This window comes from Zeugodacus cucurbitae, chromosome 5 (assembly GCF_028554725.1).
Source record: "Zeugodacus cucurbitae isolate PBARC_wt_2022May chromosome 5, idZeuCucr1.2, whole genome shotgun sequence".
In the NCBI taxonomy this organism is placed as follows: domain Eukaryota; kingdom Metazoa; phylum Arthropoda; class Insecta; order Diptera; family Tephritidae; genus Zeugodacus; species Zeugodacus cucurbitae.
In genome coordinates this window covers 57981719-58009009 of record NC_071670.1, presented here as the reverse complement: position 1 = coordinate 58009009, position 27291 = coordinate 57981719, and the positions used below count along the sequence as shown (strand labels likewise).

Below are 27291 nucleotides of genomic sequence, written 5' to 3'. Positions count from 1 at the left end.
TATGTATGTGTGTACATATGTATCTATGTATGTACCGTAATCATTTATAAATATATATAAGTGGATTTGTACGAGCGTCTGCACAAGTTCCTATAGAAATATATAGCGCAAAAATAATACACATACTTGATATGCGCTTATCAAAAGAAAGCGACTTGAGAAAACATTCTTAAGAACCGGCATAGTCGAAGCAAAGAAGGCGCTAATCTTCTGCACAAGGTCGATATATATAAAGTATAGCGTTTTATCCAGCGCAGAATAACTCTTGCCAACAGGTGCTACTTTGGACTGAGTAGGCAATTGAACAGTAAAGTCCTCTCTCGACGAACCAAAATCAAACTCTACAAGTCGCTTATCATTCCCGTCCTGCTTTATGGTGCAGAAGCCTGGACGATGTCAACATCAGATGAGACGACACTAGGAGTTTTCGAGAGGAAAATTTTGCGCAAGATTTATGGTCCTCAGAACATTGGCTACGGCGAATACCGCAGACGATGGAACGATGAGCTGTACGAGTTATATGACGACATTGACATAGTTCAGCAAATAAAAAGACAGCGGCTACGCTGGCTAGGTCATGTTGTCCGAATGGACGAAAACACTCCAGCCCTGAAAGTGTTCGATGCAGTACCCGCCGGAGGAAGCCGAGGAAGGGGAGGGACCAGGTGGAGAGCGACCTGGTTACACTTGGGATCTCCAACTGGCGCCGAACTGCGAAGGAGAGAGAGAGGTGGCGCACTATCGTCGATTCGGCTATAACCGGCTAAACGGTTGCAACGCCAATCACATACATACATAGCGTTTTATAAGAAAATCAAAATCTTCAAAAAGTATGAAGAAATCGTCAGGTAGAGTGAAGAAGGGGCTAAATATTTTTCATGAAAATAAATGAAATTCATGAATTAAATTTTTTTTTATTATCTACTATTGCTTCTTAAGCTTTTAAACATATTTTGCTTTAAATATAATTTTTTAACCATATTTCTGATGATTTGCATATTCATTGCTTTATTTTACTTATTTATTTTTTTTGTCATGAAAATGTAAAAAAAATATTTTCTCCTCGGTTGATAGTAAGAAGTAAAAATCAAAAACTCAATTATTTTTGTTAAAATTTCCCTATAGATTAAATTTCTCAATTATTGATGCCCAAATTCCATTTCTTTAATTTAGTTTTATCAAAAAAGAAATCTCAAACAGCTTATGCCTCTCCGATATCACTACATCTCCGAAGTCATGTAGCACACCAAACTTACCGTTAAGCACGTGTGTAGCGTATTTAGGAATATTTTTTTACCGGCAGATCGACTATAAAAAGAACTGCTCTGCTCATTGACATTCAGTCTTTTCTTTTCTGTGTATCTTACATTGTACTCTGCTGCGCAGCGTGATCCAAGTAATATTTACCAAAGGTACGCAAATTTTAATTTGTTTATTTTTTGTGCAAAGTGTTTTGGTTTTTTAAATATTTATTAAAAATTAAATGAAGTGTAGTCACTTGCTTTGAAGTAGAATTTCTCATAAAGAAAAAAATGTGTGCCAATGTTTATTAAATCATCGCGTATGCAAGAATTCTTAGCAAAGCTTAAGCGCGCTTTAAAGCTCTCTCAATTCCACTTGTGTACTCGCAGCTGCATTTTAAGTCGTTCTCAATACAGTAATCTATGTAATTGAATTAGTATGTTTGCACTAGATGTGTGTGCTCGTATATGAAGTCTAAATGTATCAGTTTATAATTTCCTCAATTACTCGCAGCATTCTTCTATCGCAGCATGTGCAGAATTATACAGACATATAAATATACTTTGTATGTCTGTATTCAAAAGCGTGATCACCAACGTCATAGTAATCTGTTAGAAAACTATAAATCTTGTAGTTCGTGCTCTGAGTGTCACAGTTTCATACACACTAAGGCAGTGTTCGTCAAACTTTTCCGAGTAGCTTAAAACAGTTTTATAATTGAGAGCAAAAATTAGTCAAATATTAAATATTTAAATATTAAAAAAAAAATTAAATTAAATATTAAAAATAAATAAAAAATTATTATTATGTGAAAAAAAAAATTTATTTATTTTAATTTTAATTTTTTTTTATTAAAAATAAAATATTTTACTATTTTGTGAAAAAAAAATGTATTTATTTGAATTTTAATATTTTTTTTAATTTAATTAAATAATTTTCCATTTATTTTTAAATTTCATTTTTTTTTATTTTAATAATATTGTTTTTAATTTTATCTAACCATAATTCATTTACTTTTTATTTTTATGAAAATTGACTTATATAATTAGCCAGTTTCTAAAAATATTCCATTTAAAAAAAATGAAAAAAAAACAAGTTTTGAGTTATTCTTTACTAAAAAAAGAGAATTTAAAGGATATTAGTTCCATCAGGGATTTCATATATTTTTATAGTCTCACAATTTTTCAAAAGCTTATTTCTAGAATAATTTTCAACTCGACTTTTTCGCTCGAAAAATATTTCATGGGCTGGTTCTGATCCTGAATGTTCAGTATTGAGTTCGTTAGGATTTCGAAGGCAGCACAGTCTTTAGGTACGACTTCCTCAGGGCCAAAAAAGTGTCATTTATCTGAAGAACTCTTCCTTGCAGCCTTACCATAACCTCAAAAATTTCACTCAAATGTAGAACTCAGTTTCCTTTAGTGCACAAATGAAGGGAAATGTTTGGGAAACGCTGCTCTAGTTGTTTTAGATTTTTTCTTGTTAAATCACTTGTTGCTTTCGAACACGTCAAAAGACAACATGTTGTGTCTTTTTATATACCTACATACCCACATCTGTAAACATTGCTTAACTCGTTCTCATTCAAAAACTCTTTGTTTGCATCACTCGATGTTTAGCTCTTCGAACAGCTGATTTCGGCGATTGCCAATAAATTAGCGGTATACTCTTGCAAACATACACTTTGTACCAGATACTTTCGTGCCGCTCCATGAAAGTTTATAAAGTGTCGCGCCAACCGTAGTCAAGGTTTCAGTCGTGTTTTGGGCTGCTAACTGTGTTGAATGTTTAGTCGCATTCTCAAACTTATAGATACAAAAAATAGACAGCTACTTGTGTCTTTGAAGAATTTGTAATTTGCAAAGAAACTATGCGTTTTCTAAGTTTTGTAATTGTTACGGTTTTAGTGTGTCTAAACGTTTGCCTACTTGGCTATAGTGATGAGTTATCGGAGGCAGATGGAAAAGTTGAGGTATCCATGGAAGTGTTTATACGTGGAAATAATTTAACGGTATTTTCAATTTTTATTATTGATGATTTTATAAATACATATACAATTCAGATAGAGCATAAATCCATTAATATTTAGTCTAAACAACGACTGCACTTCCGTATTAGTGTGCAATATGGATAAGCCGTAAAATGACTCGAAACAGCTCAGAAAGCACTTTTTGCTCATTGCAAGGAAATCACATTGAAAAAAGCAATTAAAAGTTCGATTCTACAACATCAGTAGTAGAAATGAATATTTTATGAGCTAAATAGTTGTTTGATTTGTTGCCAATTGTTGCAACAAAAGTGATGAATTGTGCTGTTCTACGACCGTCGAAAACTCACGGTCATCACTCAGTGGCGGTTTCTTTCACTTTTTATACCCTTCATCAATTTGAAATGTCGTTACGGTATATTAACGTTAGATTGAAGCTTGTAAGCAGCAGAAAGGGAAGTGAGACTTATTCAAAATTATAACAAAACAAGTAAGGAAAGGCTAAGTTCGGGTGCAACCGAACATTTTATACTCTCGCAATTTATTTATATATTTTTATTAAGATAACACACAATTTGACCCAATTTGAAAATCCTATAATTAGGTATATGAGAGGTAGGGGAAGTTACACTATTAGAAGAAAAATATTTCCTCTAAATTAAATTAAGATACCTGAGAGTTTTACCGAAATTTTCGATTAAAAATTACCATGGGACACTGAATTCTTCATATTCGGTATTCGGGGCTTTGAAAAGTTATAGTTCGATTTCGACAATTTTTGTGATGCCACAGATCATATACAGTATTTGTGTAAAGTTTTATTTCGCTATCTTCATTGGTTCCTTATGTATATATTATAAAGTGAAGGAATAAGATGGAGTTCAAAATTGAGTTATATGGGAAGTTGTCGTGGTTGTGAACCGATTTCATCCATTTTCCACACGTGTTATCAGGGTGCCAAGAAAATAATATATACCGAATTTCATTCGAATCGGTCGAGTAGTTCCTGAGATATGGCCCATAAGTGGGCGATGCCACGCCCATTTTCCATTTTGTAAAAAAATATCAGTACAGCTCCCTTCTGCTATTTCTTCTGCAAAATTTAGTGTCTCTGACGTATATCGTTAGTTAGTTAACCCACTTTTAGTAATTTTTCAACCTAACCTTTGTATGGGAGGTGGGCGTCATTATTACCCAATTACAACTATTTTCATGGTGTGTGGTGGGATACGTAAGAGAACCGACTGCAGAAAGTTTGGTTTATATAGCTTTATTGGTTTGCGAGTTAAATACAAATAACCGATGTGGGCGGGGTCACGCCCACTTCCCCAAAAAAATTACATCCAATTATGCCCCCTCCTAGTGCGATCCTTTATTTCAAATTTTACTTTTATAACTTCATTTATGGCTTAGTTAAGACACTTTATGTGTTTTTGGTTTTCGTCATTTTGTGGGCGTGGCAATGGTCCGATTCCGCACATTTTCGAACTTAACCTTCTTATGGTGCCAAGGAATATTTGTGCCAAGTTTCGTCAAGATATCTTAATTTTTACTCAAGTTACAGCTTGCACAGACGGACAGACGGACGGACATCCGGATTTCAAATCTACTCGTCACCCTGATCACTTTGGTATATATGACTCTATATCTAACTCTTTTAGTTTTAGGTGTTACAAACAACCGTTATGTGAACAAAACTATAATACTCTCGTAGCAACTTTGTTGCGAGAGTATAATAATCAGGAACGTGAAAAGAGTCGAGATAGTTATATCTACAAGTCCAATTTTCTTTAGAAACAAAATTTTTACATTGTTTTCATCTTAATACAATGAAACCTCTCTTGGACGGATACTCACGGTCGAGAGTTTTTTGTCCGCTCAAGAGAGGTGTTCGCTTAAAACTTTAACTTGCTGCATGAAAAAATGTCCGCTCTAATAAAGGTTAGGAGAGGTTTCTCTGAATAAATTTTCTATAAAAAACTAACCTAAATTTTTGTTTGCCTACGAAAAATCTCAAGAAATCTAGCATATTGAAAACACAAAAAATTAAATTTAGAGCAATCTGAAACGATTTTCACGTTTTTTTACATTTAAAACAACTGTTCTGAAAGGTTAGCTTGCTGATAACCTACACAAATTGTCTGTGCAACTGAATAAAAATACTATAATACATTATAACGAAAGAACAGAGAATAATACACCCTTTTTATTCATTTATTATGTTAACAATGATAAGACCTATTTTATTCTCAAATTCGTCAAATAAAATATGAACTGAGACAAAATCGTCATACCCACAGAGTTAATACAAAAATATGTCAGGTTTCTTACTCATAACGAAAATACTTTAACCCTTTTCTCCACACACAGATGTCTTACAAAATCGAACCATTGCCCAACTCGTATGCGCACCTCGGTGAAGGTCCACACTGGGATGTCGAGAAGCAGAGTCTCTACTATGTTGATATCGAAGCTGGCAAGATACTGCGCTATGACTACCTAGAGGATAAGGTTTACCATAGCAAAGTTGAAGGCGTTGAACTGGCCGCCTTCATTGTGCCGATCGAGGCGCAGGATGGCAAATTCGTTATTGGTGCTGGCCGTCGTGTACTTATTGTCAATTGGGATGGCGTTTCGCCGACAAGCAAAGTAGAGCGTGTACTCTTTGAAGTGCAACAGGACGAACAGTATGTGGTTAATCGTTTTAACGATGGCAAAGCTGATCCACGTGGACGTCTCTTTGCCGGCACCATGCGTTATGTGGGCGATGAGTTCAAAGATCGTTGGGGTGAATTGTACAAGTATGAAAAGGGTGGCAAGGTGTCGGTGGTGAAGACGGATGTGGGCATCTCCAATGGTTTGGCATGGAATGAGAAGACGAATAAGTTCTATTATATTGATACGACGGACTATGAAGTGAAGGAATACGATTATGACTTTGATGCTGGTGTACCAAGTAAGCATATGAGCGTGTTTAGATTTTGAAAAATTTCTTACTTTCATATTTTCATTAATTTAGCTAAACCAAAAGTCGTTTTCGATTTGCGCCGACCGGAGCCGGAGGGCAATACCTTGCCCGACGGTTTGACCATAGACAGTGATGGTAATCTCTATGTAGCCACTTTCAATGGTCACACCGTATACAAGGTCAATCCAAGGTTAGTCTCAATATTGTTGCATTTAAGTGGGAAGTTCTAAATTTGATGATTTTATTATATTTTCAGCACCGGCAAAGTGCTTTTGGAAATCAAAATGCCTTGCAAGCAAATCACATCTGCCGCCTGGGGTGGTCCCAATCTCGATATCTTATATGTGACAACATCGGCCAAATTTGATCAACCCGCTCCGGCTGGCACCACTTACAAGATTACTGGCTTGGGCGCTAAGGGTTTGCCTATGAGCAAGGTTCAGCTATAATCATACTACATACTTACATTATGTAAAGAATTTTTATACGTTTCTTATTAAATTTACACCATAAAAAAATACAAATATGATTTTTAACAAGTTTAAAGGTCTAGTTTTTTCTTATTATTTTACGACAGGGATTCAACGTGAGACAGAAGAGTCACAAGTCTCTTCGTTTGCTCCTTTTATGGTCTTAATCTTTCAGAATTACGATTAAAGTTGTTACTTGTCTAATTTTAAAGAATTTGACGAGCTTAGAACTCTAACATTCGAACTCTTAAAGTTGTTGATGAGTATTCCCGAGGTAATCAAAAGGTTTACTTTGAACTGAGTAAGTAATTGAGACTCGACAAATGAGAGAATCTCACATCATGAGATCCTCCTAAACATTTTTGCCGTCCATTGAGAATATGGTTCATGGAGTGTTTGAAAGAAAGAATGGCTACAAACTTATTCTAAACGTTCGAATAGTTAGACTGTCTCACTTTCAAGGTGATTAAGCTACTTTTCTATCAAAGCTATCTTTTAAGCTTGAGTTTCGCTTTCGGATAGGGAAGATGTGTAATTATCGGGCAGCGGATTCATTTATGAAATCAACTCGGGATCGTTTTTTACGATCAGAAACCAAAGTATTTAAAAAAAGGTATATTGAACAAGTAAGGAAGAGCTAAGTTCGGGTGTAACCGAACATTTTATACTCTCGCAATTTATTTATTTAATTTCATTAATGTAACAAACAATTTGACCCACATATTCGGCATATATATGGTATAAACTCCATTGAATGTTGGAAACCCTAATATTTGGTATATGGGAGTTAGGTGAAGTTATGACCCGATTTCACGTATTTTAGGCACGGAGCCATATTATTAAAATAAAGATATTCCCTTCGAATTTCTTCAAAATATCTGAGAGATTTACCTATATTTTCGGTAAAAAAAAAGAATTAGAAGCCCTGAGGTCCTCATGTTCGATACAAGGGGCCTTGAAAATTTATGGACCGATTTCGGCAATTTTTAGAAGGGCGATACCACACTATAAATGTAGTATTTGTGCAAAGTTCTGTTCCGATATCTTCACTAGTGCTTACTTTATATATTGTAAAGTAAACGGTTCAGATCGCCTACAAAGTTCTGGTATATGGGAAGTAGGCGTGGTTGAGAACCGATTTGGTCTATATTCACAACATATAATTGGGATGCAAGCAAAATATTACAAACCGAATTTCATTGAAATTAGTCGAGTAGTTTCGGAGATATGGTTTTTGACCCATAAGTGGGCGGAACCACGCCCATTTAACATTTTGTGTACAATTTTGAATGCAGCTCTTTTGTGCCTTCTTTATAATGGAATTTAAGGCTTCTATTCGTTTTCCTTACTGAATTAAAGCATTTTTAGTAGTTTTCAACGTAATCTTTGTATGGGAGGTGGGCGTGGTTATAATCCGATTTTCTCCATTTTTGGACTATATAAGGAAATGCCTGAAAAAACGACTACTGAAAGTTTCGTTAATATAGGTTTAGTAGTTTACGAGATTTGTACAAAAAACTTAGTAGGGGCAAAATTTAGCCCTGTTCGACGAGAGAGAAAAGTGCGAATAAGCCTCAGCCCTTTTTAAAAAAAGTTTTTATGAATAATCAACTATTGTATGAATTTTGAGAAGGTCAACAAAACACACATGTGTTTTGAAATCGCTGAAAATGGAAAGCGCAATTACATATATAAATGTTACAAGGTCCACCTCAATCTTGATATTTCGTATAATATAAAAAGCCAGAAGTCCGGAATTCAAGATTTAGTATATAACTACTTGAAAGGTGTGGAATTTATAAAATATGCTGTTGATATAATTTTTAATTTGCCTAAAAATGCCAGAAACTGCGAAGCGCTGCATTATTTTTATGGGTAATATTTAAATAATTCACTAAAAAATATTTCAGAGAAAAAAATTTAAAATATTTTTAGTGACATTATTGTTTCAGCTGTACACCCGTAGCGATGCTGTAAGTTTTTATTTAAAATAATATTTAAATAAAATAATTTAATTATTTTCTTTACCGCACTGAAGGCCAACTACCAAATAGAAGCGCTGAATGGCACACGAGTGAGTATGGGCGAAGGACCGCATTGGAAGTACCCCAATTTATATTATGTGGATTTGGATACTGGAGAAGTGGTGCGATATGATTCCATTACAAGGAGGACCTACAAATGTCAAATAAGTGGGTATAGTATAATATCAAAACTGAATTAACCTAAAAAGCAAGCAAGTGAGACTGTTTCTTACTAAGTTTGGAGGCAGGCGAACGTTTGTCAAGCATGAGTGGAGGCGATCCAACTTGCGGCCGTCAAATTAGAATATCAGAAATTTTTGATTTTTATCAAGCAGAGCCGATAAGTCGGTGTAGTGTACCTGTAGCCGACAAAAGCCGACGACACTAATACACTTAAGGATTTGATGAGTTTATTTGATCGTCTACAAGGGTCCTTAGGGACTCTCGCAGTTTGAAAAAAAATGTTTCTCTTTTGCTAAGTGAACTAAAATATTGTATTATAGAACATTTCATTAATCACTATTAATAACTCACATAACACTCCTCTCCACAGTAAATCACCGCCGTGTTTCCTTCATTATACCATATAAAAATTCCGACAAACTATTTGCTGTTGGCCTCAATCATTTGGCCGCACAAATTTACTGGGATGGTTATGCCAAGAAGTGTCACGTTGTTAAGAAGTTGTTTGAAGTGGAGACGACGAATCCACGTGACATCAACAATTGTCTGAACGATGCCAAATGTGATGCCAAAGGACGTCTCTTTACCGGCACGGGTAATTGTGATTTCGCCAATGCCGGTGTGAACGATCATGGACCACATCGAAATCTGTATAAATTCGCTAACGGTAAACTGGAACGGATACTGGCAAATGTGAACCTCTCGAACGGCATGGCATGGAACTACACACGTAATGAGTACTATTACATCGATAGTGGTCGAAATGATATTATACAATTCGATTACGATTTGAAATCGGGACGCACGGGTAGGTGGCGTAATATATTCTTATCAAGCTATACATTACTTATTTTTTTTGATTTGCAGTGAATCCAAATGTTGTCTTTCATCTGGATGTTAGTGAGTTCCCACCCAATCATAGCGGTTGGATCGTCATGGACGGCATGACACAAGACACGTCCGGTTATCTATATGTGGTTGTATTCGGTAGCAATAAAATATTAAAAATTTGCACCAGGTAATCATTATTGCTGTTGAAATTATCGCTACTTAACCAATAATTTATATCTTATCTCTCCAACTCGTAACAGGAAGTGGACTATAGTTGAGCGCATTGAAACACCTTGCAGATTTATATCGTCGGCTACGTTTGGTGGCGCCAAACGCAATGAACTCTATGTGACCTCTGTAGATTTGACAAATGGCACAACTCCTTGTGGCGAGATCTTTCGAATCAGCGGTTTCACTGCGCGTGGAGTACCCAATGAACCGATAGAATTGTAGGGATTTGTAAAGAAATAATTACAAAATTATTAAAGGAATGAAGAGGTATGGAACTTTTATTTGAATATGGAATGTTTTGGCTACAGAGTCTAATCGTACTTATGTCTTGACTAAATCGGGTTTAGCCTGCTTCGTCTATTTTAATGTTTAATTTGCTCTATTTCTACACTTTCATATCATATCGTAACGCTATTAAAAGCAATGATTACACCAAATTGTGTTGGGGTAGTTTCAACAAGATATCCAAATTCTTATCGCTAGCATGAACGTACGGACGCATATCACAAACGGAAATCGTCAAACTGATTGATTTCATATCATACGATTACATATAAAGGGTTGTTTTTTAGAGGTTTTGAATTTTAATAACAAGTGAAGCACTTAAATCGTATTTAGTGTTTTCATATCGGCAATATGTCCACTGTCACTGAGTCTTATAAAGTTCATCCGTTCAGTCCAATTTATCTTAAACTTTTTATGGTTTTATCAGTATAGATCATCTTTTAGAGTTTCATCGAAGAAAGTAAAAGAATGTCTTGAGCTTTATTGGGACTATCTGACTATTTCATGATAAATCTACAATGGGTTCCAGTACACAGTGACATTCCTGGAAACTGTGAAGCGGATGAACTAATCGGACTAGGTTCCACCTTACAAATACGTCAAAACCAAATGTACCTAAGTCTCGGTGGAAACAATCTCTGACTTGCTCAACAAGCAGACAAACGTGGCCTGAATGGTATAAGGTATGCAGTATATTGAAATTTAAAAGAAACGACTTAAGAACTTGAGTATAAGTGTTAGGAGGTCATTGTCTGATTGATAGGCATGCCAGTGGACTGGAGACAGCATATAATGACTATTGCAGAAGCAGCCAAGATGTAGTAGAGGCGGAGACAGTAGTACATCTTAGAAAGATCCGGAAAAGAAATACAACGATCGTTTACGATTTTCATGACGATGTCTCCGTAATTGCATTTATAAAACTTGTTGAATTGAACAACTTTATCAAGACCACACTATGGCTCAGCGAGAACATGGTGGAGTGCGGGGATTCTAGTCCAAATGGTGTAACAATAGGCCTCCTAAAGGCCTAAGTGCGCCGTAAGACTTCCGCTTTACCTACTTACCTTAGTATAGATCATTGACCTAGTTAGCGAATTGCCGGCCTCTTTCTTGTTTTTATTCGGTCACCAAAAGTTTGTTCGAATAAAGTAATGATTTCACGAGCTTTATGGACGGTTGAACCATCTCGTATGTGAAACCGTTTAGCAAAGAAACGATTTTGGAGAATATAGAAAACCAAAAAAGTTTCGAGAAATATGCAAGAATGGCATAGAGTTTGAGAAATCATGTCCAAAATTAAAAAAAAAAAACAAGAAAAAACGTTAACTTCGGCTGTACCGAAGCTAATATACCCTTCACAGGTGCATTTCTTTTATGTGTTTAAGCAAATCTAAATACGTAAGAAAAAGTAAGTAAAAAAAAAGAAAACATTTTACTAATTCTTTTTAGCCGGGTTGTTTGCTAGAAACATTAAGGTTATATAGTTAACCCATCTGAACAATTTCTTCGGAGATTATATTATTACCTTAAGCAGTAATCCATGTCAAATTTCGTGAAGATACCACGGCAAATGCGGAAGTTTTCCATACAAGCCCTTGATTCCGATCGTTCGGTTTGTATGGCAGCTATATGCTACAGTGAACCGATCTGAACAATTTTTTCGGAGATTAAATTATTTCTATGAACAATAACTCACACCAAATTTCGTGAAGATATGTAGTAAAATGCGGAAGTTTTCCATACAAGCCCTTGATTCCGATTGTTCAGTTTGTATGGCAGCTATATGCTATAGTGGTGCGATATCGGCAGTTCCGACAAATGAGCAGCTTCTTGAAGAGAAAATAAAATCTGCAAAATTTCAAAACGATATCTTAAAAACTGAAGGACTAGTTCGTATATATACAGACGGACGGACAGACGGACATGGCTAAATCAACTCAGTGCAACATACTGATCATTTATATATTTACTTTATAGGGCCTCCGACGCTTCCTTCTGGGTGTTACAAACTTCGTGACAAACTTAATATACCCTGTTCAGGGTATAAAAACTGATATTTCGCTGCTTAGACAGCTAGACAGTTCTGGAGAACGCTAGACCATCAACTTTTGATAGTAAAATTCATTGTTTTGGGATATCATGTCGTCTCATTTCATCGGTGAGTTTGCGTCTCTAGAGCATGCTCTAAAAAAGTACCCTCTATAACAACCTCAATTACATTTCGGTGAAATAGATAAAGTAATTTCACTTTTTCTGCACCACCTTACTGCGCAACTGTAGTGTTCTTCATGTACTAGGTACAACATTAAATCAAATAAATTTGGTTCGTGCCTTATAGTTATGAGTTGTAGTCCTTATCTCTATCGTCAATTGATAAGCATACCAACACAGGAACGCCAAAAGGTGGGAAATGAAATAAAGGTAGTTATGAGTAGACATGCACTTGAAGATATAATATTTATTTATAAATAAATGCCTATGTAACTGTACGCCGAAGTATCAATAACCAATAAGGGGTTTACGGCCTGATCATTTTACCAATTGTGGCATAACTATGATAAGCATTTCTAGCAATAGCATTTAGTCTACATTGTCCAATAAGGAAATTGGGTTTATACGCGCGCGTATTAGAAAAATAATAGAGATTTTCAGTATTATAAGTATAAAGTTATTTAAAATGAATTTTTAAAAAAATTTATCTAAAAAAAATAAAAATTTAATTATTTGCAACTTTTGAAAATCGCTAGATAATTTTAAACTGTTTTTTATTTGAAAATCGTGAGCGCATGCTAGCGCTAATTGTAGTGGCTAAATTTGAATTTGAATTTAAGCTTCAAACACGAACAGTTGTCTTAAAACACTGTAAGCTGTACACACTAACGGTTAACAACTGTCGAAATGGCGAAATTTTGTAAATGTAAAAAAAATTAAATAAAATTTTACATTTGAAAATCGGTTGGCACGTTGTAAGCGCAGGCAATTTAAAAATATAAAAAAAAAATCCCACTCGTGTGTGATGTCCTTTGGTCGTTTTAAAACAACGCCGCAAATGTACAGTAATGCGCGCATCTTGAAGTTGGCCTTGCGCACCATCTTCGGCATTATATTCTTTCTGGTGCTCATCTCGTTGGTGTTATTCATGCGCAACAACGAACAAACGTCAAACGCACTCCGTCTGGCGAAATTACCATCGCCGGAAGGCAATGTCGTGCTCTTCTGGAATGGCTTCTTCGAGGACACACGCTGGACCTTGCCCGTCGACACGTTGCATGCGCAGTGCGCACAGGTTAACTGCATTTTCACCAATCAACGTGACTTTTTGCCCGCCATCAGCGATTATGCGGCAATTGTTTTTCACACAGCACGCACATTTCCGTTATTTAACGGCACACCACGTCAGCGTGCCAGCAATCAATTATATGTGTTCGCACAATTGGAATCTCCCGAGCACACCTGGCATAATTTGAATGCCGAAAGGAATTTCTATAATCTCACGATGAGTTATCGCCTCGATTCGGACATTGTGTGGAGTTACAATGTGGTAAAGATGATTTCATCGCGGCAAATTGTTGCGCCCACACGGGATCCCATATGGCCGTCGGTGGATGTGAGTTGGACACAAAGTGATGCTGATTTGTTTTTGTCAATTGAGCGGAAGCGTAAAATGGCCGCTTGGTTTGTGTCCAATTGTAAGGTGCCGTCGAAGCGGGAGGCGTTGGTGAAGGCGCTGCAAGCGCACATACAGGTGGATGTGTATGGCAAATGTGGCACCATGAGGTAAATTGTTTGTTGTGGTTGCAGTGTGTCTGATAATGTCGTACACGCAGAGGTACTCAGTGATAATAGAGTTAACTGATATTTTGCTAGAAAAAGATAAAATATGTTTACATTGTGATGGTGGTAAAGTTTAGATAACTTTCTATTTCGAATACAGTTAGTTTATATAGTTTTCTAAGTTCTAGTAAACTCGAATTTTATCAAAGAGTAAGCAGTTAGGTGAATCGCTGGAAAGCCTCAAAGCCTACCCTACTTAGTCGTAGGGGTTCTTACTGGCCATTGTCCTTTTGTCTATTGGATGCTAGCTGTAGAAGCTGCATGGAGTAGAACGAGGTGGAATCATCTCATCACTTTCATCTGGAATGTCCCGCCTTTGCGAGTCCAAGAAAAAGATTTCACGGATCTCGCTTTTTCGAACAAGCTCGCGAAATAGCGATTATAGAAGTGAAAAATCGCTGCAGATTTGTAGTAGGTTCAGTGCGCTTTGTCGACTCCTAATTGCCAATATAGGGGGTATCCAGGGTTCACAAAGGACTGTCTATTATAGTCTACGTGTGTTTTTCTTTGAGATTTTTCGTAGACAGTTATCACTAGTGTCCAAACAGCTCCCAATTTTTGACCGATACTGATACCAATGCCGTTTAATCGGTCGAAATATAGTAGTCAGACATTGGGAATTATAAAGGAAAAAGGTTTTCATGTCTTCACTAAGACCTGGGTAATCTATCGTAAAGCCAATTAGTCAACAGTCGAATTCAAACCAGAATATATCTTTCATAGAAATATATGCTGGACTAATAGTACAGAAATATATATTTTTTCGGGAGTTTATTCACTTTTGTCAAGGAGTTTCTGAGATATGATAGTTCATCTGAAACAAGTCTATAAATACTAGTATGTATATCATTCCCAACTTAGTCTATTCCACGCAGTCGTAACGGAGCCGAATATTTTATCTGGCCTAAGCATGTGAATTGTCTCGGAAATGTTTTTGGGATGTGTTTGCTGTGACTACTATAACACTAGAGTGACGAGAAGACACCGAAATCCCGTTTCATCGTCCACCGAGTCATAGTAACCGTAAACCACCCGTTTTCATATACTTCCATGTAGTGTGAAACATAACCTCAAACATTTTTTAAAAACCTGAATCTGACAAATATTAGTAATTAACAAGCTAAATCGATTTCTAATAGGTTTCAATAATAAATAAGTTTAAATAAATAATATTTAAGAGATTACATTTATTATAAACCCATTGAAACGATTTTTGGTCCATTAAACTTAAACTTACCGAAGTCTTCTTAAACCATTTATTTATTATCTTATATACATATCTTTTATTCCTCTTACAGATGTGAACGCTTCAATAGCAGTTGTGATGAGATGCTCGACAAGGATTACAAATTCTATTTCAGTTTTGAAAATTCACTTTGCACCGATTATGTGACGGAGAAGTTTTACAATGCTTTGCAGCGGCACATTGTGCCTGTGGTGTATGGTGGCGCAAATTATACGCGTTTTGCACCGCCACACTCATACATTGACGTGCAGGACTTCAAAAACGTCTCATCCCTGGCAGCTTATCTTAACTACTTGAATGCGAATCCCTTAGAGTATGCCAAGTATTTTTGGTGGCGACGCTATTACATGGTCAACGCTTACGATGGTGGCGTTGAAACGCTGCCTTATTGTGAGCTATGTCAGCGCATACACACACATCCATCTGTTAGACGTACACAAACCTATGAAGATATAAATGGTTTTTGGACCCATAACGTATGCAAGAAAGAGGCTCGAATAGATTTTTAAGCTCAAATCAATTTACAATTTATTGTTTTGTAATTTATGTTTTACTTACTTAAGTAGTTTATTTAATTTATTTGAAAAGGAAATGGCGGTTATGTTCATAAATAAAAGGGACCACCAAAAGCCCGACGAATTTTATGTGTGTTCTTACTCTTTATATGATTTTCTTTCGGATTCTTCCTTTAAACTTATGTATCAGGTTCCAAGACCCCCCCCACAATATTTTTTATAAGAAACTTCACATCTTTACTGTTATATGGACAAACTCCATTGAGGCGAGTCAAATTTATTATTTTCACAAAAATCCCTGCGGTTACAATTGAATTCGAGAACAAGTCTATTGCAATGTTATTGACTATGTATTAAGCTATGGATAACTATTATATTTACAGTTATGTGTATATTTTGCTATTAGAACGCCTTAATATTTATACGCTGTCGATTTGTAAATATCAGAACAACTTCTCCCAACTTTGGGTTGCAAAGCTGCTCGTCATAGAGGCAATAAATGCCAAAAATCGACAACGTATAACGCACTGTAGGCGTGTTGTTGTCAACGGTTTAGAGTAGTTTAAACAGTGCTTTATGGGTGATGATTAAGTCTGCTGTGTCCAAGCGTACATAAAGTATTTCTTCATCTGAAAAACTTTACACAACGTCTAAAATTGCTTGGACACGTTACCGTGCTCATCCGCCACCAGGTATATTACAATCCATTGACGTATTCACAACACGTCCGATACGACGATTTGGACGTAGGCCCTGATTGAAACCGCCACCTCCACCACTACCGCCGCCGCGGCCACCACCACCACCTGGTCCACCTCCACCTCCTGAGCCCCATCCGCTTCGACGCGTATTGTTGCTCGGATTGTCATTATTCATGAAGGGAGCCATAAGCGTTCGGAAGCTGAAATATGTTAATATGAACATGTAAGTGTTATACAGCAAATTGCGCATTCTAGTAATGTACTTACAAGGTGACTGTCACAAACCAGATGCCTGTGAATATCTCCAACACGCGTGCCACACTCCATGGTCTCCGCTCCAAGATACGACCATCTGTAGTTTTAATTACATTTCTTAAACAATTTTATAATTGAATAGTTAAAAGCAATTTACCTCGATCTATATACACCATGCTACGATGGCGTTGCAATCGCTGATTGCTCCACTAATTATAGTAAATTTAGTAAAATTTTGCGCTGTAAACAAATGAAGAATTCTGGCACTTCCAAAAATCAAAGAGCACAATTACATGACAAAATAATTATTTACAAAATTTGACGTGTACTTTAGCTTTACTATTTTTACAATAAATCACAAACAGATGACGCGCTTGCCCTTTTATGTGAAATTTCACCAGTTCCAGTTAATTTTCAAGTTATTGTATTTTATATAAATATTTTGTTGTGTTCTCTCTATGTTTAAATACTACATTTTTGTTTTGTTTCATAATTTTGTATTTCTGTTAATAATTTAGATAAATGAATTTGAAATAAATATAACGCACGGCAGCACTGCATTTATGCTTTTGTGCGCCTTCAAAACAACATCAGCTGATAACAGTTGTGAAAATTAAACAAAGGAAAATTACATACATTTGTGAAAAGTGCATTAAGTTCTCCGATTTCTCTTGCATAGCATTCACTTTTATTAAACAAGTCTTTTAAAATATAACAATAGGCTAATTGGCAGCAAGTGAAAGGCTTGAGTGGAAAGTTACAGTAACTATGCAATTACATAAATTTAATGCATTTATTATACATATAAACGGTGCATACAGTTGCTGTTTCTAAATGTTACTACAATTTACACATTTTAACCAAATTAAATTGCTGGAATATCGAAAATAATGGATGATTTAGAAGTGCAGATTCAACAGTACTTGGAAGTGCTACCATTTTCCGAAAGCAATTTCCTCAAGGTTGGTAATCCTTATACATACATTAATTACATTTTATCTTCATCACGTACTTTGACCTTTTACAGAGTTGGCTGCAAAGTTTACAACCGCATAGCAATAGCAATATTGCACCAAACAATTATGAAAATATAACACAATTACTGCTGCACCATATATACCCGGTCTTGCAAATATTGAATGTGTGTCGCGAAAAATATAAACTTCCAGTCAGTCGTGTATGCGCTGAAGCACTACAATTACTATTGCAACAAAATGTAACTGAGAACAGAACACAATTCATTAATTTCATCGCAAATTGTCCGCTAAACGTACTCGACAATCCACCGTTACGTTGCAAATTGATTAAAACTTTAATTACGGAAGTCAGAAGTGCCGATGACGTTTGCCTGGCCCTATTGGCACGTCATGAAACCAATTTATTAGTGGAGGTGCTCGAACAATCGCAGGAACAATATCGAAATTGCTCAAATGGTGTGCCAAATAAAGAATTTATATTACAACAAACACTACGAAATAAGCAGCATTTTGCGCCGTTGATAGCGAAACAGTTAAAAAATGCAAGCAATGTGCAAAATAAAGGTTTACGTAACAATATGTTGATATTAAAGATTGCCGATGAATTCTCAAATATTAAACAAACTTTGTCTGAACTCGGTAACATAAACAAGTGGCTGTCGGAGTATAACGTCGACGAGAGTCCGTTACATTTAAAGGAGATACATAAATTCTTTTATGCTGATTTTCAGCGTATAACTATAATTGTAGACTTTCTAAAACGTTTTTCGGCGCTATATAAAACCATAACTTTAGAAGCGATATTAAATAGCAGAAGCATTTTAAAGTTACTTTACGACTATGACATTGATACCAGGTGAGTTAACTACTTCTGCTTTATGCACTGTGGAAATATTGTAAAAATACTTCAATAACTTACAGCTTCGAAGAGACACGCCGCTTACTGGAAGCCACACGCAAGTGGCAAATGCAGCTAACCAATATGAAATCTATTTATGAGCTCGAAATGGAAACTTTGAACTACTACACAGCGCTCTCAACGGTGTGCGACATAATGCTACCCAACACAAACCCAAACAATTTGGATACCTACTACGAGTGCAAGATACAACAGCTTAACGGCATGCTGCGTAAAATACTTAATGTCGACATGCTGTGTGCGCTCATTGAGGATATTTTCCAATTGATCTTCCTGCGTTGGGAGCATTTACGCCACGCCTCAAACATATACGCAACAGCGTTTCACACACATCTCGGCAACGCGGCAGCGCAGTCAAGTGGCGTTAGCAGCACCGCCGAAGCTGCTGTGGAGACACCCACAGCGTCTATGCGTTCAACGCCACTTTCTGCTGATAGCGGACGTCAGGGTTTCATTTGTCGTGGCCCGGCGCTACATGCAATCTTTGCGTTTCTCAAAAATTTCATAACCAAAAAAATACATTCGGAAGATTACAAATTGGCCTCGGGCCGCGTGCAGCTACGCTTTCAACGCATCATTGATGTAATAACGGAGGCATTGTGGAAATATGCAGTTTTGCAGAAATTTGATAATTCGCTTACGTCGGCCAGTCGCAAGCAGAAGTTCGGGCTTGAGGCTGAGGAGTTGCTGCAATTGATACATGCGCATATCGATGCAATCGAGAAGTCTTCCAGTGATGATGATAGTCGTGATCGCAGTAACCACGCTAGTTTGTCGCGTCGCAAAGCAGCGCGTAAGAAACGACGCGCTACAATTAGTGTTGCCGCCGGCATTGCACGTCCGGCGGTGCAAGCTGGTGCCAAAGTTGATTTGATGATTAACAGTGTTAACGCTGCAGAAGACACTGAGTGCAATGCCGTTGAGGATTTGAAATCACGACGCGAATTCAATCGCTTGACCGAACGTAGTATCATACCGCAGATGTTGGGCTCGCCGGAGAATCTAGCCATAATGGCTTTGTCTTTGAAGAATTTCAGCGATGTCAAGTTTATAATTGAGGTAGGTTATGGTTTATATATTTGTGCGTTTGTTGAAATACCGTTAAATAATAATTGTGCGAGTTATTTACATATATTTTATTTAAATGCTAGATTTTCTTAATAAAATTTCAAAATAATATTTAAATAATATATATTAACATGAAATAGATTTGTAATATTTTAAATATTAAATGTATATGTAGTTGTATAAAATCCGTTATTTTTCGCTATTTCGATCCGTCATAGAAAATTCTTCACTAAAATGGTACTTGAATTCAACTGGCTTCATCCAGAAACCATTTACAACAACCAAAGACCAGCAAAATACCAAGAGCAAGACGAATGTCACATACAACTATTGAAAAAATATAAAAAAATTAAAAATAATATTTAAAATTTATAAATTATAATTAAAAATAATTTCAAATTAAATAAAATTGTTTTCTTTTTCTTGCAGACTTTCCACTTGCAGAACACCGCACTCAATCGTGAGTTGGTGTTTGTCGAGCAACAGCAACAGATCAAACAGAAATTGGCAACTATTTACGAAAATTATCTGCAGAAGGTGCAAAGTGGCAAGGGCGGCGTCGGCGACGGCGGCGCTCCAGTTGCAGAGCAGCCAGCCGCCACTGTTGAGCAGATACGCAATGTGGCCGGCAAAGGTTTCGATGTATCGCGCATAATCAGCGTCATTGACACCTTTGCGCTCACGCAACGCATCGAACCCACCGCGGAGCAGCAGCAATTATGCCAGCGCTACATGAGCAATCCACAATATGCCTTTCTACGCAATTTCGACACAGACAACTTGAATGCGTTCATCATCACCGATTTGGTGCTCAATTTGCCATTCAACCGCGAGATAACCTCAAATATTCTAACGGTCGTAAGGCGACAGCAACAGCTGAAGGTTGGTGCGAGTGGCGCCATGTCACGTTCGCTACGCAGTGACGACGGTGCGGCCAACAAGCAGCAATTGTACAGCGATATCGGCGCGCTGGCGTTATTGGAAAGCCTCAGTGAATGCCTGCAAGTGCAGCCGCAGCAGCGGCTCTGTCGGCTGCTCAACGATAACTACTACTCGCTGAAACCGCGTAAATTGGCGTTGGAAATGCAGCGTGAACGCGCTTTTGCCGCGGTCTTTCACAAAACGGACAGCGAAATCGGACACATTGATGATTTGAAGACGCATGCGCCGCTCTTTCACGAACTGCAAGCCAAGTGCAATTACTATCAGCGCTTCATCGCCTATGTGCAGCAGCTGGCGCAGCTTATGCAGTTGCGTGATCGCAATTTGGAGTATCACACGGGCGCAATCTTGAAGATTAACGTTTGTGATGTCATCGGCGAATTGATTTTCGACTGTGATATGACACCGTTGGAGATTGAGGCGAATGTGGCAGCCTTGAACTTAAATTTGGTGCATGTGATAGCGCTGAATGTGTGTCCTGAAATCGCAGGCAAATGTGGCGACGGTGTGGGCAAGTTGGCGCGCCGCAAAATTGAGCCACAGAAGTCGGAAAGCATACTCAACTATGTGGCGAATCAGAATGCGCTGCTGGCATGTCTCTTGCAGGGTGTTATTAGCGCGACCGGTGTGCCACTGCCAGCGAAAAATTTAAATACCAGCTATCTGCAGGCGTTACTCGAGCTGTCGGAGATCGAGCGCGTGGCAACGCTCTTCAATGACAACAAATTCGTGGCAGCCTTGCGCTCCGACTACGATCCCAGCCAACTCGTTGCGGATGTGGCGTCTAAATTGACACAGTTGAAGCTGCAGACACTCGATTTGGGCTACCAACCAAAGGCGTTGCAGCAAAGACGCACCGATCAATTGCTGTTGCAACTAATCGAGGAGGATGCGCGCAACATACGCTTTGCGGGAGGCATACAAGATGTGGGCACACGCGCCAAATTGATACAAGCGAATTTCACAAAAATCGCTACCACACGCCTGGCCAAAGAGCTCATAGAGAACACGCTGCAAAATCGAGCGGCCGCCAAACGCATACCGTCCGCGCTGCGCAGCCAACTGGAGGCCACACTGGCCGATATAACGATTTATGCGAAAGTGTCTGAGGTGCTGCAATTCGAGACGTGGCCGCAAGCCTACGACTTCGGCATGAAGACACCAACAGCTATCTTCGAGCAACTATTGCAATCGCATTTGTATAAACTGTGTTATAATTGGTGTCGCGTGGTCAAGCTGGCCGAACGCTTTGCGGCGCAGAAGCAACGTTTTCTGGATCTGCTACTGAACGCGCTGCTGGAATTGCATGACGATGTCAGTTGCAACGGTAGCAGCGGCAGCGGCAGTAGCGAAGCCGATGGCGAAGTCAACAAATACTTACTGAAGATACTCGAGACATTTCCCACAGCGGATGTGGCCAAATTTCTGGATACACACAAAGATAAGTTCCGTACGGTACACTTAATGCGCTACTCCGTTGACTATCTGACACGTTGCAATCCGCACGAAAGTCAAAGCTATCGAAATTATAAAATTTCCTTGGTAATTTTCGAACAGCTAACGCCCGGTGAACTTGCGCCGTTTTGGAAACTCTTCACACATCCACTGTTGATCATCGAACAGTTGGTGATGAATACGAAATTTGAGACGCTCACCAAAGTGCTGACCGCCGTGCGTACAGCGCTTGCACAGGCCGAAGCGCAAGTGTGCGCCTTCTGCTTCGACAAGCGTGGACACATCTATGACATTCACACGCGCAGTGCGAATTCGCCACACAAGGTGAAATTCCAACTGGGCACCGATACGGGACACACCAACAACTCGGCGTTCATTTTGCTCAATTTCAATTTGTACCAGAAGCACCATGTCATCTCCAATGAATGCATCGATTTGCTGTTGCGCATTTACGGTACGAAGGCGCTGGACTACCACGTCTCGGATGTGGCCTCCTCGTCGGAGCGCATCTCACAGACCACCGACATGCAACAGTCGTTGGACTCGCTGTGCGGCGCTTTTCAAATGCCCGCATTGGCGCCGACGCGTGAGGACTGGGTGCGCGACGATGATGCCACGCACTGCATGTGCTGTCATCGCGCCGCCTTCACTATGCTCATGCGTCGCCATCATTGTCGCCGCTGTGGACGTGTTGTCTGCTTTGCCTGTTCGGCACATCGCATGCGCATACCCGATCTGTATGAGGATGTGGAGGTGCGCGTGTGTAACGATTGCTTTAGCAAAACCGAGGAGGTGCAACGCAGGCGCGCTCAAGATGCGAATGCCGAGGCGAAAGCGGGCAGTGCCAACAATGCCGGCGCGAGTGGTAAGCGTGCGCGTGATAGCGACGCTTACAAGTGGCAGCTATGCGGCAATATTACGCATGATAAGCTCTTGCGTGAAGAATTCTGCTATGAGCATGCGCCCAGCGTGGCGCTCTGTCTCTCCATACTCGCCTTCCATCAGGGGCAGCAGAAGTGTGTCGACCTGCTGCTGTATCATTGTCATAAATTGGAAAAGCTATTTGTGCCAAATCCCGAGGTGGACTACGAGCTGGTCGCCAAGATGATGAACTGTCTCGCGCTGGCCGCAAAGGTGCATGTTTATAAAAATTTAGAAAGTTTATTTATACAAGTTTTTATTTGAAACTTTTGCAGGTGCGCGGCGGTCCTCCAGAAATTGAGACCATACGCGAACACTCAATGATCATTATGTCTGTGGTGCAAAACGGCTGTGAGTCGTTAATACCACCAGGTCCGCTCAATAATCACAGCCTACGTAAGCTGGGCGATTCGCTGGTGCAAGCAGAGAAATGGGATCTCGCTTTTGAAGTGCATCTCAAGTGTGGCTTTCCCACAGTCGGTGTTATGGCGGCGCATGGTTTGTCTTGCTTGCGCGCTGGATGTTTTGATACCGGTGAGTACTGCACAAGGCTTTTATTATACCCTACATACAGTTATACCATACTCGCTAAAACATGGAAATCAACTTAATTCCTTTAAACATCAGTAAGCGGCCTCAAATTTTTGTATATATGCTATATGTATCCTAAGTGTGGTGAAGGTGTTGGAATTTTATATGTGAGTTGTGTTCAAAAAATAACGGGATTTTTTTTTTTTTTTTTGAAAAGTTGTTTCCATTTGCTCTTAGCTCCTTCAGTGCTTGTAAAATGACGACCCAACATAATACGAAAAAAAAATGTCAATTGGACTTTTGAATAGTTGTAAATTTTAAAATTCCCGTTAATTTTTGAACACACTTTATAAATGTTTCGGTTTCTAATTCATTTTGGCTTTATTTGTTTTCTTGCTTTTGTATATTTTTGTGCTTTACTCTCATTGATCCGTCAAATATTGTATTTAGAGCGTCGAAAGATGAGACCTATCCTTGTAAGCCTGACTATGTTGTTGTTGTAGGGTCAGAAAACATTCCTTAATGTAGTTATTTTGAAGAATGCATACGATTTGACAATTATTGAGCTGATAAATTTCGTGTCTGTTCGGGTTATATAGCCCCGATTGTCTTCGAACGCTTTCGCAGATCCCTGAATATAACAGTATTCTTTATAAATTAAGAAACTATCCATTTTCGATCATCACATTTATATAAAAATATTTTGATTTACGTATAATTGGGTTGTGGAACTTGTTCGAACAAGATTGTAACATTAATTATAAAAAAATATATTTACAATTATAATTTAAATGTTTATATAACAGAATTATCTGTTTTCAGTTATAAGCAGCATGTTTTTTATTCCTAACGGTTTTTGATTTTTTTTATTTCTAACGGTTTTTGGTTGACCTTTTCAAAATTTTTTTGTGTGTTTGTGAAGCAGTGAATGTGCAAAATTTTAATGAAAATGTGTTTTTAATGTGTGTGACGCAAATTGGATTTTTTGTTTCAATAAAAATAATAAAAATATTATATAATTATAAAAAAAATAAAATTAAGGATTTCATCAATATTTACAAATCTACATATATACTTACATCTATATATCAACAAATATCAAAACTAACCACACTTCATTGTACAAACTGCACTATTTGGATGCTTACTAATAAACAGCTTCAAGAAAAACAAATTATCTTCGCACATAAATACTTAAATCATAAAAAACATAAAATAATTCAAAATTGTTCGCAGCACGCGAGAAGTTCTCCTATTGCATGACCAAGTTGAGTAGCGAGTATATGAATGAGAAAATCTGCAAATATATAATGTCCACAACAACAACACCCGATACGGACACGAATGACAACCCATTCGAATCCTCTCACCAGGAACCGGACATACAAATAACAAAACGCCCACAACGCGGTCCCCCACTACTGCAGGAGATAGTGAAAACCATCGAGAGCACACCATGCCTAAAGCCGCAGCCGGAGACATTGAAGCGCGCCTCACTCATACGCAGCTCGAATACTTCGCTCGCCTCAATGCTGTCGCGCCGCAAGGACCCATGTCCCATACGCATGCACGAGCCGGCGCTGGGCATACTCAACACACTGGCCAATTTGAAGCACATCGCGAAGGGTCAGTACAACGAACTGCATAACAATCTCAGTGGCACGCACACAAATCTCGATAATAAGTCGCGACAGTATGTGCAACACACGCGCGGTTTCGAGGAATGCCTCTACTATGTGCTGACCTATGGCTCACACACAGATGTGCTGCAATTTCTCATGCGTCATCGTGAACTCAATGCGGCGCTCAAGTATTTGCTACAACAAAATCTCGAATCGGAATATTTTATACACAACATTTTCCTCGGCGCCCTGCGCCATGGTAGTCTGCCGACACTAATCGAGCATATGCAGAAGATGGACGCGAGTTTAAGCATTTGGCGTGTGACTTTGCTGCAGACCTGTCACTATTTGGAGACACAAAATCATCTCAACTCACTCTATCAGTTGCAATTGCTGCTGCACGATCCAGTGCGCGCGAGCATGACATGTGTGCGCTTCTACTCGGCCAATTGTGAGACTTTCCAGCATCTGCATGCGAACGCCATGCATCTGCACAACGCACAGCAGCACTTGCAAAGCCAATTGGAGTTGACGCAGTGGGATAAGGTGAATTTCGAGCCGTTGCTGCGCAATCGTAAAGGATCGGTGAGCAGTCGGCGCACGAGCGTGAGTTCGGGTGCGAATACACCGGCTACGAGCATGAGCTTCTTAATGCATATGGATGCGCGTGCGCTCAACAGTCACATCAACACGATCGCCATGCAATTGGAAGTGGCGAAGTTCTTGGCGCATTGTGAGCGTGAGTTGAGCGCGCCGGATGAAGTGAACACGCTGAAAATGCTCAAGCAGGTAGATGAAAAGTGTGTAGCTCAAGTTGTTGCTCATTTCATATATATGTATTTCACAGTTACGTCTGGACAATGCGGGCAAATTGAAGTTACCCACACTCTTTGATGGCGCGCAGGAGCGCATACAAGTTTGCATATTGATTTTGCTGTGCGGCAAGAATACCGAGGAAGGTTTTGGCTTAGCCTACAGGTGAGTGGGCGTCCCTTTTGACTTTGAAATGTCATTTCATAAATATTTGGCACTCTGTAGAATCATACACCACTACAAGCTGCCGGAGGTGAAAGTATTCGGTGCGTCAGCCAAATTTCTGGCTTGCAATCAACGCATTGTCGAAGTAGAAAAGCTAATCAGCTGCATAACCTCGAATAATGGCATACAAACGCGTGATATTGATGAGATCTTATCGATCGCCATCAATTCGGCTAGCAATTCTAATGATCCGGAGGTCAAGACTATACTGGACAATCTCGTCAAACGCATTCATAGCGTGGAATTGCGCATATCTTGTCACATCTTCATTGGCCAGCTGAAATCGGCATACCTCTTAGCGAATAAGTATGAACGTATCGGTGATATACGTCGTATACTGCGACAAGCCGAACTCACCAATCAGGTGCATATTAAGAAATTGTGTGAAAGAAAATTGAATGTGAATGCCGCGGCGCGGAATGAATGATTTTCACAATATACCAATGCTTTATATATATTAACATCTCGACTGAACCGTAGCACAAGTATACCTTCATACATATATATACATACGTATTACCATACTGTTATAAACACTTTTAATTGATTAAATATTTTATTGTGATTCTATATTATTATTATTATTATTATTTTTAACTCATTGTAAGATTTTACCAAATTTATACATACTTACATATATGTACATACATACATCTATTTACATAATAAAGTATAGGCAATTTTATATATTTCACTTTTTATTTATTTATTACTCCCAAGTCTTTCAAGTTAAAGCCGCTTGGAAATATTTTTTTTAAAAGAGATTATAGGTTATTTCATTGTAACAGCTTGTACACAATTTCAATATTATAAAAATTGATATTATATAACACTAGTTAAAATATCGTTATGTAATTCTGTTAAACAAACTAATGTTTTTGTATAAATGCGCATAATATATGTATATTAAAAATAATATTTTTTGCATTACATGCATACACTATTTGATTTCACGTCACTTGACAAGCTGTTAGATGCTTCACAAAAAACTTCACTTCATAAAAAAATGTTGTTAAATATTGATATTTTTATACACTCGCAAC

General features: G+C 38.3%; 5 protein-coding genes across 6 annotated transcripts; 4 read left to right on the top strand and 1 right to left on the bottom strand.

Annotated features, from left to right (window-relative positions):
- Positions 1-1267: 1267 nt before the first annotated feature.
- On the top strand, positions 1268-6743 carry LOC105210018 (regucalcin). Of its 2 annotated transcripts, none has more exons than XM_011180733.3 (4): positions 1268-1412; positions 5600-6185; positions 6249-6387; positions 6454-6743. In XM_011180733.3, exons 2-4 carry the CDS (start codon positions 5600-5602, stop codon positions 6644-6646), a joined length of 918 nt encoding a protein of 305 aa, XP_011179035.1. In that variant the 5' UTR covers positions 1268-1412; the 3' UTR covers positions 6647-6743. The 2 variants fall into 2 exon arrangements, with proteins under 2 accessions (XP_011179035.1, XP_011179033.1); XM_011180731.3 differs by lacking the exon at positions 1268-1412 and adding an exon at positions 3005-3253.
- A 1850-nt stretch (positions 6744-8593) lies between these two features.
- Positions 8594-12297, top strand: LOC105210049 (putative sugar lactone lactonase YvrE). Its single transcript, XM_054231300.1, has 4 exons — positions 8594-8859; positions 9245-9682; positions 9742-9892; positions 9966-12297. The coding sequence occupies exons 1-4, from the start codon at positions 8748-8750 to the stop codon at positions 10156-10158; spliced, it is 894 nt and encodes a 297-aa protein (XP_054087275.1). The 5' UTR covers positions 8594-8747; the 3' UTR covers positions 10159-12297.
- Positions 12298-12841: 544 nt separating this feature from the next.
- LOC105210021 (alpha-(1,3)-fucosyltransferase C) lies at positions 12842-15943 on the top strand. The gene is made up of 2 exons (XM_011180735.3): positions 12842-14001; positions 15357-15943. The coding sequence occupies exons 1-2, from the start codon at positions 13241-13243 to the stop codon at positions 15811-15813; spliced, it is 1218 nt and encodes a 405-aa protein (XP_011179037.1). The 5' UTR covers positions 12842-13240; the 3' UTR covers positions 15814-15943.
- Positions 15944-16055: 112 nt separating this feature from the next.
- Positions 16056-17109, bottom strand: LOC105210020 (glycine-rich selenoprotein). The gene is made up of 3 exons (XM_011180734.3): positions 16933-17109; positions 16788-16872; positions 16056-16720 (listed from the first exon to the last, which is right to left on the bottom strand). The coding sequence occupies exons 1-3, from the start codon at positions 16949-16951 to the stop codon at positions 16498-16500; spliced, it is 327 nt and encodes a 108-aa protein (XP_011179036.1). The 5' UTR covers positions 16952-17109; the 3' UTR covers positions 16056-16497.
- Positions 17110-17339: 230 nt separating this feature from the next.
- Positions 17340-27281, top strand: LOC105210022 (zinc finger FYVE domain-containing protein 26 homolog). Its single transcript, XM_011180737.3, has 8 exons — positions 17340-17737; positions 17803-18608; positions 18674-19730; positions 20169-23270; positions 23333-23591; positions 24825-25999; positions 26058-26188; positions 26249-27281. The coding sequence occupies exons 1-8, from the start codon at positions 17666-17668 to the stop codon at positions 26673-26675; spliced, it is 7029 nt and encodes a 2342-aa protein (XP_011179039.1). The 5' UTR covers positions 17340-17665; the 3' UTR covers positions 26676-27281.
- Positions 27282-27291: the final 10 nt, after the last annotated feature.